Here is a 17,104-nt window from a genome sequence, read left to right as displayed (position 1 = left end):
ATAATAGCAAAATCCTGGCACAGGGATCAACAAGCTTGAAATAAGTCTGGCACTGAGAACTTTCTCCTCTGAATCTCCCAGTGGTTCTGATCTAGCAGGTCATGTGGACACACAATGTGTCCATTTAATAATGCTATTATTTGAACAGGTACAGAACAGGTCACTGTAACAATGCTAACTTAAGTTACATTTAACACAGGAAGGAAATGAAAACATATTCAAAGTCAATTATAAACCATTTTCCTCCGACAGCTGCACAACCTTTTCAGAGAACTTCCTGTTCACTTAAATCATGTGTTTTATCAATCATTGACTCAACTGTTTTGTTTTTTATGCTTCACCCTCAGAACATTTTCCAGTGTCACCAGCATCCACTGACTGTGACAAGGGAACATCAAGCTTCATCATGGCTTATGTGTGAGTGCTATAATGTTGGAGTCTCTCCTTTGACAGTCTCTAGCTGTGTTCTATTGTCCGTACTGACATGCTCATCAGTGCACCTAAAACAGTGGTGGAAATGTAACTACATTTAGCCGGCTAAGTGGCTAGGATAGCAGTTGTCATGGGAAGTTTGCATCCTCTAGTCGACAAACGAGACAGTAAGCTTTCGAGTAAAAAAAACAAAAGGCCAAAGCTAGCCTGGCATGGCCAGACTAATATCACTGCGTAGATATTAGTCTGGAATCTCTGCCTGGAACCTGCTTTTCGAATAAAAAAATGCCTCTGGTGATAAACCCGTCCCATATTTGCATACTGGGCCCTGATTGGTGCCCCACAACTCCGGGGGCAGGAAAATCCAATCACAACCGAGCGAGGCCAGACCAAATCTGCCGAGGGCAATTTCTTTTTGCACTGGTAGATTTGTCTGGTTTCCAGGCGAGGCCAAAGCCAGTAGCCATGTTGAACATTTGCAAAAACAATAATTAGGATTTTATGTTTGAGGAATCAGAAATAAGGTACCTTGACCTAGCCCAGACATGGGCAACATACGGCCCGGGGGGCGGACCCGGCCCTTTGACCATCTTAATCCGGCCCGCCAAGTCCTCAAAGAAAAACAAAATGAACCCCACCAAAAATGTACATTTTAAAAGGCTGCCGTATGTTAATTGTTTTTAGAAATAAGACCAATTAATAGTCATTAATATTTACCATTTGAGCATTATACCTACCTGCATTCCTCCATCCGTACAGTATGTACTCAAATGTTTTATGTTTATAATGTTCCAGTGAATCAGTTGACCTTGAGTCCATATTAATAACATAATGCAATGTGTTTGATCAGTGACCTATGGAGTGGTGCATATCAGATAAGATGCTTTATAGGCTCATTTAAAAGTTGATACGGCATTGACGCGGATTGTTTTATGCAAGTCATCTTTTTATTGTAAGGCCAGAGTACACCTGAGTGATACAGTACAGCTCTTCAGTTACATTTTGTAACTGAAAATTATTGTTGTGAAAGCAAGTACCTTATTTTAAAATAGTCTGGCATGTCTACCAAATCCATGCAGTTTTAACATCATTCAGCACTATATGTGTTTCAAGTTTCAATTCAATTGTACAATGTGTGGCCCCTCACTCACTTTATGGAAGTCAGTATGGCCCCTTGGAAGGAAATCTTGCCCACCCCTGACCTAGCCTGACACTCAGCCTGAATTTTCATTTCGTTTCACTCCATTATTCAGTCTGAAAGCCCTCTCAATGCAGCCGACTTCTGAGATGGGGGCGTGGCCAAAGTGGGACTCCACTATGAACCAACGCATTCCGCAGGTATGCGGAATGAGGGCACATTCCGCAGGTTCATGGCTTTACTTTTTGTATTGATATCCTCATTGGGGAATCTTAGATCGCTTCATATAAGAACTGTGTTCCAAAAATAAAAAATGTTTACTCATATGGATAAGAAGCATCGACTGAAGGTGTAAATGTACACATTTACCCAAAGAGTAACACAATATAAACACTAGAAACGAGTCAAACAACCCAAAGACTACATTTCCCATGAACGCGGCTGCTGTGGGGACAGTGATTTCAGACCCGGAAGTAGTAGTTCTTAAGACTTTTAAGGCAGAATTAATTACATTTTTGCCAGAAACAGGCTGTATCAAATATGAATGAATATCATAAACATGCAGAGCCACCCCTGACAAAAACTCCAGGGTGGTGTGTTTATGTTTGGAACACAGTATGACGTGATCTAAGATTCCCAAATGGGGATTTCAACACAAAAAATAAAGCCACAAACCCTGGAACATCGCCCTCTACTGGCCCTCTACTGGCAGTGACGTCAGACTTCGGTGCTCTATTGATCTATTCTGTTCTATTCTATGCTGTTCTATTCAGTTCTGTTCTATTCTATGCTGTTCTACAGTGGTGGAAAGTAAACTAAGTTCATTTACTCAAGTACTGTACTTAAGTATATTTTTGAGGTACTTTTACTGTACTGGAGTTTTTCCAATATTTTCAATTCTACTCCACTACATCTCAGAGGCAAATGTACTTGTACTTTTACTCCACTGCAATTATTTGAAAACTTTAGCTGCTAGTTACTTTGTAGATTTTGATTATTAATACAGAACACTACCACTTCAGACCTTTCGGTCATTTGAAAACATTGATATAATATTTGATGCCGATACTTTTGTACTTTTACTAAAGTACATTTAGAATACGGGACTTCTACTTGTAACAGAGCATATCTACATTGCAGTATTGATACCTTTACTTAAGTATTAAGAAATATAGTACTTTTGCCACCACTGCTGTTCTAATTCTGTTCTATTCTATGTTGTTCTATGTGCTGTAACAGGCTGCCAGTGCGCATGTGCAGTTCCTTGCTAGGGAAGAAAGGAACCATGTCTCTCTCGAGGTGAGTGGTGTGTCGGGGCCTGGGTTGTATATTAGTACTATACACTTTAAATCACTTTAATTCAGTCCAAATCATATGTTGGTAACGCATAAAATGCTTTTTTCTTGATAGCCGTGATAACCCTAACCCAGTTTCATAAAGACTTACCGGGCTCTCTCGGGCGACGTGTTGCTAAGCTAACGCTAGCCTAGCCCCGGCGGCGCTAACGTGCTAACGAGTTAGCATAGGCTAACTTGCTTTTATAGTAGAGTTTTTTTGTTAACAGTGTGGGTTTTAACATGCATGCTTGTGATCAACTGTTAGCTAGTTGTTAACTGACGTGTGTCAGCCACCTTGAACGATATTGAAAGCCTTTGGACGTTTTAGTGGCTTAAGTCGGCTAACTTTAGGCCGGTAACAGGATAGGTGGGCAGACTGGGCACCAAGGAAAAGTGGGCACCGTGGCTATTTTTCCAAAATATTTGTAAAACGGTCTAAAGTAAAGAGTCCATGGTCAGAACATGCTTAAATATCCGATTAGTAAGGTCTAATATTTCTACAATTGCTACAAAACCTGTATATCTAGTCATGTTGGGGCATAAACAAGAAGTTGAAGGATAAAATTAAGTCTGATAATGATGTACCGTGCATGTTCACATCATGTATACTTTACATTACTTAAGACCATTATTGTTTTTTTTTTACATTTTGGACAAAATAGCCAATATTACCCAGATGTCCCTAGTGCAGGGGTCTTCAACGTTTTCAGTCCAAGGACCCCCTAGCTGAGAGAGAGATGTAGCAGGGACCCCCTCTATATTGTATAAAATTGTGTTTCAGATTAAACTTTCTTTTTTTTACTTGGTATGCTCTGTTTTCCCTCTACACCTATATCTCTTTGCCAAAAATAGCAGATCTACGAGCTCACAACGCCTCGCAAGATCTACTATTTTTGGCTAAAATTCTCCTCAGAAAAGTACTAGGAATTCAAGTGGTTCATGTAAAAACAAAAAATAATCATATCACACAAAGATTTTGCGGACCCCCTGTTGTAGCTCCGAGGACCCCCTAGGGGTCCCGGACCCCTGTTGAAGACCCCTGCCCTAGTGCCCACCTATCCTGTATCCCTTTAGGCCTAATATACCAAATGAGATAGTGCTCTAATGTTTGTGTGTGTGTGTGTGTGTGTGTGTGTGTGTGTTTGTGTGTGTGTGCGCGCGTGCAGCTTCTTACCGGCTCCGACCCAGCTGTCCCAGGACCAGTTGGAGGCAGAAGAGAGGCTTCGGGCCCAGAAGTCCTATTCCAATGCCCTGGTTTCATCCCGCCATGAACCTCCACCCTACGGGCACAGGAAAGGATGGATACCTCGCGCACTCGATGTAAATACTGTATATTCATGAGACTTTACAGGCCAAATGTATGTTGTTGATTTGTGGAGACAAGTAGTGAACACCATTAAAAGCATGGTTTTTGATTGATAGAATACTTAATTGAAGGTACATGCACAGCAGTACAGTTCAGTTCAGTTCTCTATCAATTTCTCACCCTGTGATGGCTTGAATATAGGTTTTGTTAGCATAACATTCCTTTATGGTGGATGAAGAATCCTTATTATTAACTACAGCACACCTTTACCTACAAATTGCACGATCAGAGTAAATGTCAACAAACAGGATGCATGATCACATAGAGCGGTTAAGTGTATGGTACGGTATTTGTGTGGAAGCGAATAGTGTCCATCTATATAACAACATAGTAGCAATAATTGACTCACTGTGATGGCTTAACGTTAATTCTGAATGTAGAATGAATACCTCCACCTCTAACATTTTAACCTCCCCTGTTTTTTTTTAACGTTTTGTGTTTATATAGGACTTTGGCGATGGAGGAGCCTTCCCAGAGATCCATGTGGCCCAGTTCCCCCAGGAGATGGGCAGGAAGAAAAAGACGTCGAATGCCCTGGCGGTGCAGGTGGACGCAGAGGGGAAAATCAAATATGATGCTATCGCTAGACAAGGACAGGGCAAAGAAAAGGTATGTTGTTGACAAAACAGTGCTGGTACAGATGTTGCTAGTACGGTACATGTTTGAATATTGGTTACATGGGTCAACTCATGGGTCCACAAAAGAAATAGATCATCCATATGCATTCATCCACACACCCATCAAAAACATGTTGTCTATTGCTACTTTCAAGCAGAGATTGCTCAATGTTGGTGTATGAAGAGCCGTTACACAACAGCGTTTGATAGTGGTTGTCGCTAAACTCTACACAGTTACAACTCTAGCCTACTCATTCATTAAAGAAAATACAACACAAAATGGACTAACAACGTATTCCGCCGCTGTTACAGATGCTCCAATAATGAAGCATTTTCCTTCGCCAAGTGAAATAAAGGCTCTTTTTCTAAGTAGGCACTCATGCTTAAAGGGATATTTCACTTTCAAAAAAACTTTTGGTCATTTTATGGTCTACTCAGGCTTTTGTGAACCCCCCAGACAGTTTTTAAGTTGCTTGATTCGGTATTTAGATATTTGATATTCATTTTGCCAGCCACGCCCCCTTCCTATACAAACCCATTGTAACTTCAAACTCTATTTTTAACCCGTTTAACCATCAAAAACACCCGTCCTTGGTTCTGGTGACTCACCCTGCCCTCCTAATGCGTGAGAGGGCCGTGTTTTTTTGATAACTTTTTTCATTTATTTTTTATATTTTTTTTTGGAAAATGAAAAAATTAAATACAAAAAAAAAATATTAAAAATAAATGAAAAAAGTTATCAAAAAAACACGGCCCTCTCACGCATTAGGAGGGCAGGGTGAGTCACCAGAACCAAGGACGGGCGTTTTTGATGATTAAACGGGTTAAAAATAGAGTTTGAAGTTATAATGGGTTTGTATAGGAAGGGGGCGTGGCTGATAAAATGAATATCAAATATCTAAATACTGAATCAAGCAACTAAAAAACTGTCTGGGGGGTTCACAAGGGCCTGAGTAGACCATAAAATGACCAAAAGTTTTTTTGAAAGTGAAATATCCCTTTAAGTTGTATAACACTCGGTTGTTGTCAAAAAGTTCACTCTAAAGTTAAAAAACTCTTCATAACTTAATTTCACTCTCCCTTTCTCTCATTCGCTCAATCTGTTGCCTCTCTCTCTCTCCCTCTCTCTCTCTCTCATACATTTACGATGGCCTACACATTTATTAGCAAAATACACTCTCAAAGAGTGCTGTGAATTATGTCTGTTTCTAAAGAGTCTTATCTCTCTGCAGGTGATCTTCAGTAAGTACACAGACCTGCTTCCCAAGGAGGTCCTAAACGATGAGGCCCCAGAGCTGCAGAGGCCTGACGAGGAGTCTGTTAAAGATGTAAGATTTTCCCCCCGTTTTGAACTTTTGAATAGGCTGTTTTGAGCTTTGGATACAAAATCATTAAAATAAAGGCAATGGGCTAGGTAGGTTAGGCTACATTGGCTCAGTCTCCTTGAAAACGTAACTCTCTTTAATCATTCTAATTCTACTATGCAGCTACGTTTTTATTGACAGATTAGAGTATAATTCATTTTTATGTTTTTGAATCCAATATGTTTCTTTCCTGGAAATTGAGATGTGTTCTCTCTTGGTTATTTAGCTGACAGAGAAGACACGCCTTGCCCTGGAAAAGCAGGTGTCTCAGAAGATTGCTGCGGCCATGCCAGTGAGGGCCGCAGACAAACAGGCTCCTGCACAATACATCAGGTAGATATGTCTGCTCCCAATCAAACAGTTCAAAATAGCAGCTGCCATCTATATTATAGTTTGGTCACGATAGTAGGGATGTAAGTTATACAGTGGTTATCAAGGAACGACGGTTCAGAACTTTTCCTTTTCCTGTAATACTTTTCTCGTGCTACAAATTAACGTTTTTTTTTGTACATTTTACAATGCTAACACATACATGAAATGCGCACAGACACGCACACAAGTTTCAATTCAATAAAACAATTTCTGTTTTTTCCAAAGCAAAATGCTTGTTATTTAATGGGTCATAGTACATGAAATTAAACGGAGGGGATTTAAGCCGTGAAATACCACATTCTGTAGTATTTTGGTAAAAACCTTGCTGTGAAATTCCATACGTTACATCCCTAGCTGACAATTATAAAACGTACAGCTTCAACAGAGCCAGGTGTGTGTTTATCAATAACCCTCAAACACCAATCCTATTCCAGTGCGCTATGTTATCAGCAGATCTAGCCTTCACCTGAATATGGCAAGCAACCTACTCTAATCTTAATGGAAAATGGGGGAAAAAAATGGAATAGTTGAGTTTACAGTTATGTTTTCTTTGTTTTTTTCTTCCCTTCCTCAGATACACTCCATCCCAGCAAGGAGTGGCATTTAACTCGGGGGCCAAGCAGAGAGTCATTCGCATGGTGGAGATGCAGAAGGACCCAATGGAGCCTCCACGCTTCAAGTTCGTAAACATATCCCAGTCACACAATGTATAAACATAACCTACCGTAGTCACTCATTGAACAAATGCTGCCATTATGAACGTATTGACTTTTAATTCTTTCAGAACAGTGAAGAATTTTATACTTCATCACACGACCCATGTGATGATATATTGTCATTGACAAGAATGATGTATTCAAAAAGTGTCACTCAACACTACTTATTGAAAGTGTTATATGATGAAGTATAAATGAACTTTAATGCCAGCTATCCAATAATTTAAAATATCGCTAATCTTCGCGATTATTCTGTTTATTATGTTTTTAATCATTGTGAAAAAAATAGTCTTCCATAATTATGTTTTATAATTGACTACATCGATTAGTCTAATTAACCAATAAAGCAGTATTTTATACTTTGTCGTACACCAGTGTTGCACAACACAGCGAATATAGCTGATCTACACGGTTACAACACATCGCAAGCTTTTAGATTGGCTATTTTCGGCTATACATATTTTATGGCATTTGAACAATTTCATCTTAAGGAATTTCACCTTCACACACATTACCCTTCCTTTGGAGTAGAGGGGGAAAAACATCAACATCCCTGGTACTTACTGCCGTGTAACCAGCCGAGCATGGCAGTTTTGCGTTAAGAAGTTCTCCCCAGGGTCCTCCTCGGGATATTGTGACTAGAGCTGGGATGCTTTGATCGTTGAATAATTACCAGATCTTTGAATAACACACTTCAAATAATACTTGAAAATGTGCCAGCTACATGAGACTGCTGCTTTTACAGCTTTTGTTTTGTGTACCGTTTTACGTGCTTGGAATTGTAATCAACCAAGCTAATTGTGAGTGTTTTTTTTTTAGTTTTGACCTAATTGAACATATCCTATGTGACAAACACCTCTTTGTTCCTGTGAGATTGATTCTGATGAGGCCCAATCTCACAATTTGCTATCAAATTCTCACATGAGTATTGAGTTTAATGTTTGGCCACACAATAATCATACCGTCCCTGGTTTGATTCCGAGCCAGGGACCTGTAATGCAGGTATGTCATCCCCTCCTCTGACCTAGCTTTCCTGTCTCTCTCCACTGTCTTAACCACATCATTTAGTTAAAATGTCATGAAAATGAATGTAAAACTAATTTATACAATGTGTGTGTGTGCGTTGCAGAATCAACAAGAAAATTCCCCGTGGACCACCATCCCCCCCTGCACCTGTCATGCACTCGCCAAGCAGAAAGGTACACTGAGGTTTACAGAGAAAACAGATCCATATTTTCTACCTATTTCTTTGAACGTTATATCTTATTTTTAATTCATGTATTTGACCTTCATATTCAAACGTGAGGAGAACCTGAGATTATTGCAAGAATCCAAGAGGTTCGGTTTCATATTTGTTGATGGATAAAAGATATAAAGTGTGCATTAATAATGAAGGTTATGGGCTGCTGCAACCATAATACCGCAACAGCCCGCAGATGTGCTTTTGTTGCATGTCCTTTCTCCTCAGCACCAGCGAATTCCCTGTCTCTCGCAACTTGTAAAATGCCTCAAAGATAGAAAATGAAAGTGAAAGTTGCCTACATCCGGCAGTAGCCAGTGAAGTCTGACTTCTCCATCTGTTGTTTCAGATGACGGTCAAGGAACAGCAGGAGTGGAAGATTCCCCCTTGTATCTCCAACTGGAAGAACGCTAAGGTACAGAGACACCGCAGCCTGACTCCCCGCCCTCCTGGGGCATAGGGAGGGAATCAATCACTGCACACTGTCTAGTGTAAAGGGCAACGCTCATCGACTTTCAGTACTATAACTAAACTTTTGTTTGCACATGCATGTGTTTGGTGATGTGTGTGCGTGTGTATTTTTAGGGACACAAGTGTTGATTTTTAACAGCGTCACAAATTGTCTCTGGAGTTTAGGGGAAAGAAAGGTTATGCTCAATGTGCCAAAAGCGCCTTTATTTTGATTAATGAATTGGTGTGCTACCTTCTCTATTTAAATGTTTAAACTCTCTGTTTTTCCCTTGCAGGGTTACACCATCCCTCTTGACAAACGGTTGGCCGCAGACGGCCGGGGCCTTCAAACAGTTCATATTAATGAGAACTTTGCTAAGCTGGCTGAGGCATTGTACATCGCCGACAGAAAGGTATGGCACTGTTGACGCCTGTGGATTTCTTTACATGGTGTCTTATAGTGATCTCAGAAGCACTATGACACACTTTACTTTCAAAATGATCTTAAAACTCAGCACTGAATCACTACATTCCTGTCAAACCGCCCACTGCGGTTGAAAGAAGTTGTACACAATAACAGTGTTACAGAAATTGAATTTCCTCACATAAGGCTAATTGTTATTTTATGAATGTCACTACAAGTTATAGCCAGTACAACAAATCCATTTATTTGGCATACAGCGAACGTCTAGTGAGATATTTAACCACTTAAGGCCCTATTTTATACTTTGTTGTACGATGGCGTCATTCGGAGAAAGTAGCCTATCGACAAGTTCACAACGTGCCGTGACGAATAGAGCTTGTAGATATGCTATTTTAGCTCATTTTCAAACTTTAATGTGTTTTTTTAAAACGTTTTTTTTACATTCTCGCCTGTAGTGACATGCCCAAAATAGGGATGCCAGGTTGAAAGTGGCTAATGAAGTCCACCTCTGTCTCATGTCTGTGTTGTTTGTTTGTGTAGGCCAGAGAAGCAGTGGAGATGCGTGCCCAGGTTGAGAAGAAGATGGCACAGAAGGAGAAGGAAAAGAAGGAGGAGAAACTGAGGGAGCTGGCCCAGATGGCCCGAGACCGCAGGGCGGGCATCAAAGGTCACGGGGACAAAGGTCAGTCCCAATCATGTGTTTTTGTCTTTTGTCTTTTTTTTTTGGGCCTTGTAGAGACACAGGAAACTAAGGGTTGCAAATGATCTTGCAACACTAGGGTCTAGAGCCGTAATGGAACTGGTGATATTGCAGATATGTGGGCGATGCATTATTTGGGCAGCTACAGTCGTGCCTCATCTTTCTGTTTCTAAACATTATGTGGTGTTTAAAACAAAAGATCTGTTAGCCTAGTCAATGTCCTTGTATGCCAATGTACTATCTTGTCCAGTAAAATGACTCTTTCTAGGGACTAATTGGCTAATTCTAGTGACTCAAGAAAAAAAAGATTTGACTAAATAAATAAATAAATAGAAAGAGAGCCAGCCTGCATGTCCTAATTTGTCAGAGTAACCATTTAGGCAGCTAAACAAAGTCACGTCCAGTATGCAAATGTGTGTTGGAACAGTGTGTACAAATGTATAATTTTTCTACCAGAATTGTGGACTATGGTTGTAGGGGAGCTGAAACTAAGCAGGGAGTTGATGACTCTAGCTGTAAACTGTGTTTGCCATTTCTTTTATAAATCTCCTCTCACTGTCTCCTCCTCAAACCTCTCTCTTTTTTATCTTCCTTGGTTTGACGACCACCATTCCCGTTTCTCTCTCTTCATCTTTACATACACTCCTCCACTTGTCCACTTTGTTGTCTTCCTATTCGTCTTCTCCTTCCTCCATCACTTGCTTTCACTTGCCACACACCCCCTCCCTCTGCTCTCTCTCCATCTTCCCAACGCTTTCTCCACCTCCCACTGGGTGTGTACCTTCCTCCTTCACGGCCTCTTTATCTCTCCCTCCCCCCCTCTCTGTGTGCATTTCTCACCCCCTTATGTCATTTTCTCCTACCGCGCTTTACCTCCGTTTGTCGTTGTCCTCTCAGCAGGTGGTGAGGAGGGTGAGGCCAGGGAGCGTGACGAGATCCGCCATGACAGAAGGAAAGAGCGGCAGCATGACAGGAACATCTCCAGAGCCGCCCCCGATAAGAGGTAGCGGACACGCATTTCTAACGCCCCGTATATGAACTCCCCCTCAAACACACACACACACACAGACAGACGGACAGACCCATCGCTGCTGAATCATTCATGGCCGCTAGCAGTAATACCAAACAAACACAGCTGGACCCAGAACAGCACTCAGCCGTGAGCCCTTGTCTGAAATGATCCCTGTATTGTGTGTGTGTGTGGACTGTGTGAGTGTGCAAGGTTGTCAGTTGATGCAGTGTGGACTCCACAGGGGTGGGGGGGGGGCACCAGAACGCTCATCACAATCAGAGTTTTATCTGTCGTAGGGAGGAGACCTCATTACCTCATGGCCTCCCACTTAACCTTGGAATATCAGTTTGTTCAAGGACGATTAGTCAAGATTTTAATCACTTTGTGAGACCACAGGGTGGAAATTAGCGCAGCTTTGGAAAAATGCAGAAATTACTCTGTGAACCATTTTCTAAAATCTGCTGCCAGTTATTTTTCCATTCTTGTGTGCGCTACAGGAATCCCCATAGTCGTTTTCTTTCTGTCTCCACACATAACTCTTTTCTTACTAATGATCCTGGTTCATACTTACACAGCATCTGGAACACAGTCCCTTTTATCTAGAACTGTAGCCGTGTTCTCTTAGTGTGTGTGTGTGTGTGTTAGTGTTGTTTGTACATCACATGTGTGTTCTCATTTGTCATTTCCCAGGTCAAAGCTGCAGAGGGACCAGGACAGGGACATCAGTGAGCAGATTGCCCTTGGAATGCCCAACCCACGGACATCCAGCGAGGCCCAGTATGACCAGAGACTGTTCAACCAGAGCAAGGTCAGAAGAACACACATACGGTCACACACAGTCAAACACTGCAGTTAAAATACTTGCCAAGTGCAGATATAAGCTACGGCTTATGAGATCTTCTTTTAGTTGTGCCCTCGATGTTGGAGTAGCAGGTTTGTGACTCAAAGATAGCCGGTTCGAATCCCTGGACCATTTTAGGAATTGAACGAGACAAGCATCCCTTTCCTCAGCAATCACTATTGAAATGCCCTTGAGCAAGGCTTAACTACTCCAGTAGTGGAGGACTGTGGGATGTACTAGACATCTCCCAGGTGTGACTGTTGGAGCTGTGAAGTAGGGCGTTGCGGTGAAAGAGTGCTAGCGCTCGGTCGACTTTCCCTGGATAAATAAAATATAATAACATTACATTTTCCTCTCCAGGGTATGGACAGTGGTTTTGCTGGCGGCGAGGATGAGACGTACAATGTGTACGACCAGCCATTCCGTGGTGGCAGAGACATGGCCCAGAACATCTACCGGCCCAGCAGGAACGTGGACAAAGATGCATACGCAGATGACTTCGACACACTCATGCACAACAACAGGTACCATCATGGATGTTTCATACATGTCATTTATCAAGCTGCTATCAGGAATGTGAGTGTTTTTTCTTTGGATCAGTGGGACCATTATCCAAGTTGCTCTTAACCTTCTTGTTCATGTTTCTTGAAGAGGAAAAAATACATAAACTTGTATTTGAGGTCTTGGTTTCATTTCAAGACGACCAGGCAAGAGTGCACACAATGATGGCTCAGCAAGAGCTCTGGTCCTCCAGGGCGATGGAGCCACACTCTACTGACCGAGCATAGCTTGCCCCTTATGTTTAGTTGTCAAGTTTGACATTGCGGGGCTGCATGCGGTCTGCGTGGCCACATGCCTGCACATGAAGATCACTGCATACTATTCTCGGAGGTGTTAACTCATCCGTTCCAGGGAATACGTTAACATTTTGAATCTATCACAGTCTTTGAGGTCTTCTTTGTGTACTCTGGCCTCTTGCCATTCTGCTTCCCATTGACCCAGAAGCAGCCTTTTAGCAGGCCGGTTAACTTGTGACTTCTGGTATCCAAAGAGAAAAGGCTTTATTTATTTATTTTTGCATTGGTACAGGACAAGTGAAAATATGTTAGTTAGAAAATCATGGTATGGTGATATAGAATGGTAGTATTCCATGATTGGTAGTGTTAGATTAGATTTTTGCGTTTAACCAAAAGTCTGTACTGCCCTCATTATGATAGTCTTAATTTGTTTGAGTCCAATACATTAGTAAATTCTGTAAAGTCAGCTTTGACAAGCCATGTGGGAGTCAGCAGTGCAACTCTTTTCTTACCTTTTTTTTGCTCAGTTTGTTTTCCAGTACTTCTGTGAAAAGTATTGAAATGAAAAGTATTTGCATCAACTGAAATTCTAAACGTCAGCATATTCCTTTATGATTAGTCAAATTACCTTCCCATCAATGTAGAGTAGCTAGATATGTATGTACAATATCTCTTAGTTTCTCTTTTGTCTTATCCCTTTGTTTACCAAATCCCTGTGAAGAAATGTTTACCTATTAAGACATGATCACAATAGGGATGTGAGGATAAATGTGGTTAAGAGATACATATATTACACAAATGTCAAGGTTTAGTAGCCCTTATAAAACAATATTCATGATAGCCCTATGTATAGAGCTATACGTATGATATTAAAAAACTAGGGCCGGGACTTTATCGCGTTAATTTCGATCAATTAATTACAAAAAAATTATCGCGTTAAAAAAATTAACGCATTTTAATCGCGCCTATTTTTTCACCGCGGAACGTTTCTCACTGGACGAGTTTCACACGGACCTATTATCCAGCGCACCAGGTTGGTGCGCTGGTATTATCGGTCCGCCTGAGAAGCTGTCTGAGAAGTGAGAACGACGTGGTTCTCACAACAACAGAGCAGCCACTGAATGAAGATGTGCCGCATAGCCTGCTTGATAATGTTGGCTGGGCAAATCAGAATCTGTAATGGATGCCGCCCCCCACGCGCGCGTTTGTCCCGTTTGGGGGGGGGGGGGGGGGGGGGTTGCACGATGCGGTGCGGGTCACATGCGCGCGATTTTTTAAAATAATTAATTAAACGACTATAAAACAACTAACAACAACACACTCTACCAGCCTCCAATGGTGGAAAATAGCAGATCTACAAGCTCACAATGCCTTGTGCTTGTAGATCTGCTATTTTCACATGGTTACTGTATGTTTTATAATATTAATCGAAATCTACAAAGTAACTTGTAACTAAAGTTTTAAAATAAGTTTAAAAGTAAAATATTTGCCTCTGAGATATAGTGGAGTTACTGGAGTAAAAGTATTAAAAAATTGGAAATAGGCGTATTCGAGAGTCAAGTGCAAATACCTCAAAATTGTACTTAAGTACAGTTCTTGAGTACATAAAGACGTTTACCAAAATCCATTTGAAAACAATTTTTTTCATTGATCTCAGGTCAAATATTGATGTGCGATTAAAATGCGATTAATTTAGATTAATTAATTACAAAGCCTCTAATTAATTAGATTAATTTTTTTAATCGAGTCCCAGCCCTTTAAAAAACACAAAACCTTTTTATGCCCTCTCATGACTTCCAATGTCAGCTTTATGGTCCCTGTAGTAAATGTTTTCCATCAGTGTGAAACTGACAGACAGCACAGTGCGTCAATGTAGTAGACAAGTTACCCACCTCGCCATGTGGCCACTTAACTGAACAATTGCCTTTTCTTGTTGATTGGTCACTTTGTGTCACCGGTAAGGGCCTTTAAAAACAAAAATATGTTGTCCACATCTTCTGGCAGTATCAGCATAGAATTCACTATTTAGCGACACAGATAATTTAGTTATGTAACCCTCTTACCTGCTACTTTGGCTGGTAGGCTTGCTTCTACCGTTTCAGTAGTTCTCACACGATCTTCACTCCTAGGTTAACTAGTTTGTGTGCATACGATGTTGTTACACACTTGGACATAACATTGCAGGACAGTCCAAATGATGACACGTCATCACATTGTTTTCCTCTTTTCTTCTGTGCCCCCCCTCCCCCTCCAGGTTTGTTCCTGACAGGGAGTTCTCAGGAGCTGACCCCAGCCAGCGACGGGAGGGGCCCGTGGCCTTCGAGGAGGATCCCTTCGGGCTGGACAAGTTCTTGGAAGAGGCTAAGCAGCACGGAGGCTCCAAGAGGCCCTCCACCAGCGGCCGCTCCAAGGACGATTACCACGATAAGAAGCGCCGGAAGGAGTGATGTTGTTGGGCACCGAGTGTGGCCAGGGAAAGGGAGGGCGGTCGACGAGGTCCAAGAGAGGGCATGGGCGTCTTGTTGGCTCACAGTGAGAGGGGTGCTGTCGAGGTGTGGGAGTCCCTTTTTAGCAATATTGTGTTTGTATATACAGTATGCTTATATTTTTTCTTTTTTTTTCAGTTTAGAGGAAAGCTTCATATTTTTGTTTCCCCTTTCTGTTTCACCTTTTTTTCTGCTCCATTCCGTTCAAAATGTGGACTTCTGATAAAAAAAGATGGTTGGAGGTAATGAAATGTGAGATGTGTGTGTGAGAAAGATCTGCTTCCATCAGAAAGACCACCTTATTTTTACTATGTTATTGTTTTTTTCTGTACAACCGCATTGTAGTTTCAGATGCGGGTAGTGCTATTTGGCCCTGTGCCCTGGAAATATAGACATTTCATGTTTGTTTTAATATCAAAGGAAATTAGGAGAGATACGGTAGTTCCTTGCCCCCCTTTCACCTCCTTCACAATGTCCTGTTGCTTATTAGCCAACAGTGTTTATTTATTGTGTATGTGAGCAATGTTGATCTCCGTATTTGATATCCCATGTACAGCAACATATTCCTGTAACTTTCTCTTGTTTGGTCATGACATTAAACGGGACACAACCATACTTTTGCAGTTGGTACAAGAAGCCAACCAGCTCTATATTTCTTGTACAGTACTACCAAAATAAATTTCATATAGCGTGAGAAGGAATTCACTGTTTGTATTTCCTGTGACATTTTCATCCAAGGGAGCATCAAGTTGGATTTCGAGTGAAAAGATATATATTTTCCACCATCTAATTCGGCCCACTACATGAGTGCTGCTTGAAGTTTGAGAACTCCTCATAGTCCATTAGTGTGTAATTTGTTATATTTTGCGGCTGAGTATTTTTTCACCCCCATTTTAATCACTTCCTGAGTAATGTGTTCCATTTACATAGATGATTAAATACCCAAAGTGTATTCAGAGAAGCCATCAATTACTAAGCATGGAATACTGACATCTTCAGGAGAAACACACTCTGAGATTTATGTGATGATTAGAACCAAACTGGTGGCAGTAATTACAATTAATCATGATCTATGTATTCTGACAATCTTACTTTCCTGGTCTCCAAAACTAATCAACATGGCATTACACAGTCCAGCAGACTTACGGATCTCTGCATAATTCCATCTCTCACTCATGCCTAAATAAGGCCTCAAGAAAGTCATATGTCCCCATGATTTGTTAGATTAACAATATTTCTTATGGCTCTCCACGTTGAGCCAAATTATACTTTGTTATCTGTTGCTCACCAAAAACAAATGTGTATGCACTATGCATGGCTCTGCAGGAGGCTAGGCGTCTGTTAGACAGTGTTTGTGTCTGTGTGTCTAGCTCAAGCTAGAGAGACAGAGCTCGTGCTTATCTTGCGAACCACTGGACCGATCAGTGCCAAATTCCATGGGCAGTGCCAGTAGGCTATAGAAGTACCTTCACCATATTGTATTTCTTTTCATGTTTTATACAATTTGAAATAATTAACTTTCATTGTGTAATTGAAGTCAAAGTGACTGGGCTGAAACAGTGACAGAATTTGAGCCAATTTTGATGTTAAAAGAAGCTAACTTTTCTGTATGATTACACATATTTGTCTATTCCGCTCTCAAATTTGAGTGAGGAAATCAGTCCAACTAATGTAAAAGGCATCATTGCCATGGATAGATTTGATCATGCTATTCTCTTCTACTGCCTAATCTAAACAGAGGCCCCTTGGAAATCTTTGACCAAAATAATAACATCACTTGAAGTCCCTCCTAAATATACAGGTTGCGGAACC

The 17,104-nt window shown here is 41.1% G+C and overlaps 1 protein-coding gene across 1 annotated transcript; it reads left to right on the top strand.

The window, feature by feature from the left end:
- The first annotated feature begins 2,817 nt into the window (after nt 1-2,817).
- Nucleotides 2,818-15,993, top strand: snw1 (SNW domain containing 1). Its single transcript, XM_084082403.1, has 14 exons — nt 2,818-2,869; nt 4,074-4,227; nt 4,721-4,882; nt 6,123-6,218; nt 6,481-6,587; nt 7,201-7,305; nt 8,472-8,541; nt 8,932-8,997; nt 9,329-9,445; nt 9,997-10,138; nt 11,054-11,159; nt 11,859-11,976; nt 12,370-12,533; nt 15,061-15,993. The coding sequence occupies exons 1-14, from the start codon at nt 2,823-2,825 to the stop codon at nt 15,251-15,253; spliced, it is 1,647 nt and encodes a 548-aa protein (XP_083938529.1). The 5' UTR covers nt 2,818-2,822; the 3' UTR covers nt 15,254-15,993.
- Nucleotides 15,994-17,104: the final 1,111 nt, after the last annotated feature.

This window comes from Gymnoscopelus microlampas, assembly GCF_963454915.1.
Source record: "Gymnoscopelus microlampas genome assembly, chromosome: 16".
In the NCBI taxonomy this organism is placed as follows: Eukaryota; Metazoa; Chordata; class Actinopteri; order Myctophiformes; family Myctophidae; genus Gymnoscopelus; species Gymnoscopelus microlampas.
The sequence above is the reverse complement of the archived record's forward strand: the minus strand, read 5'-3'. Positions and strand labels throughout refer to the sequence as shown.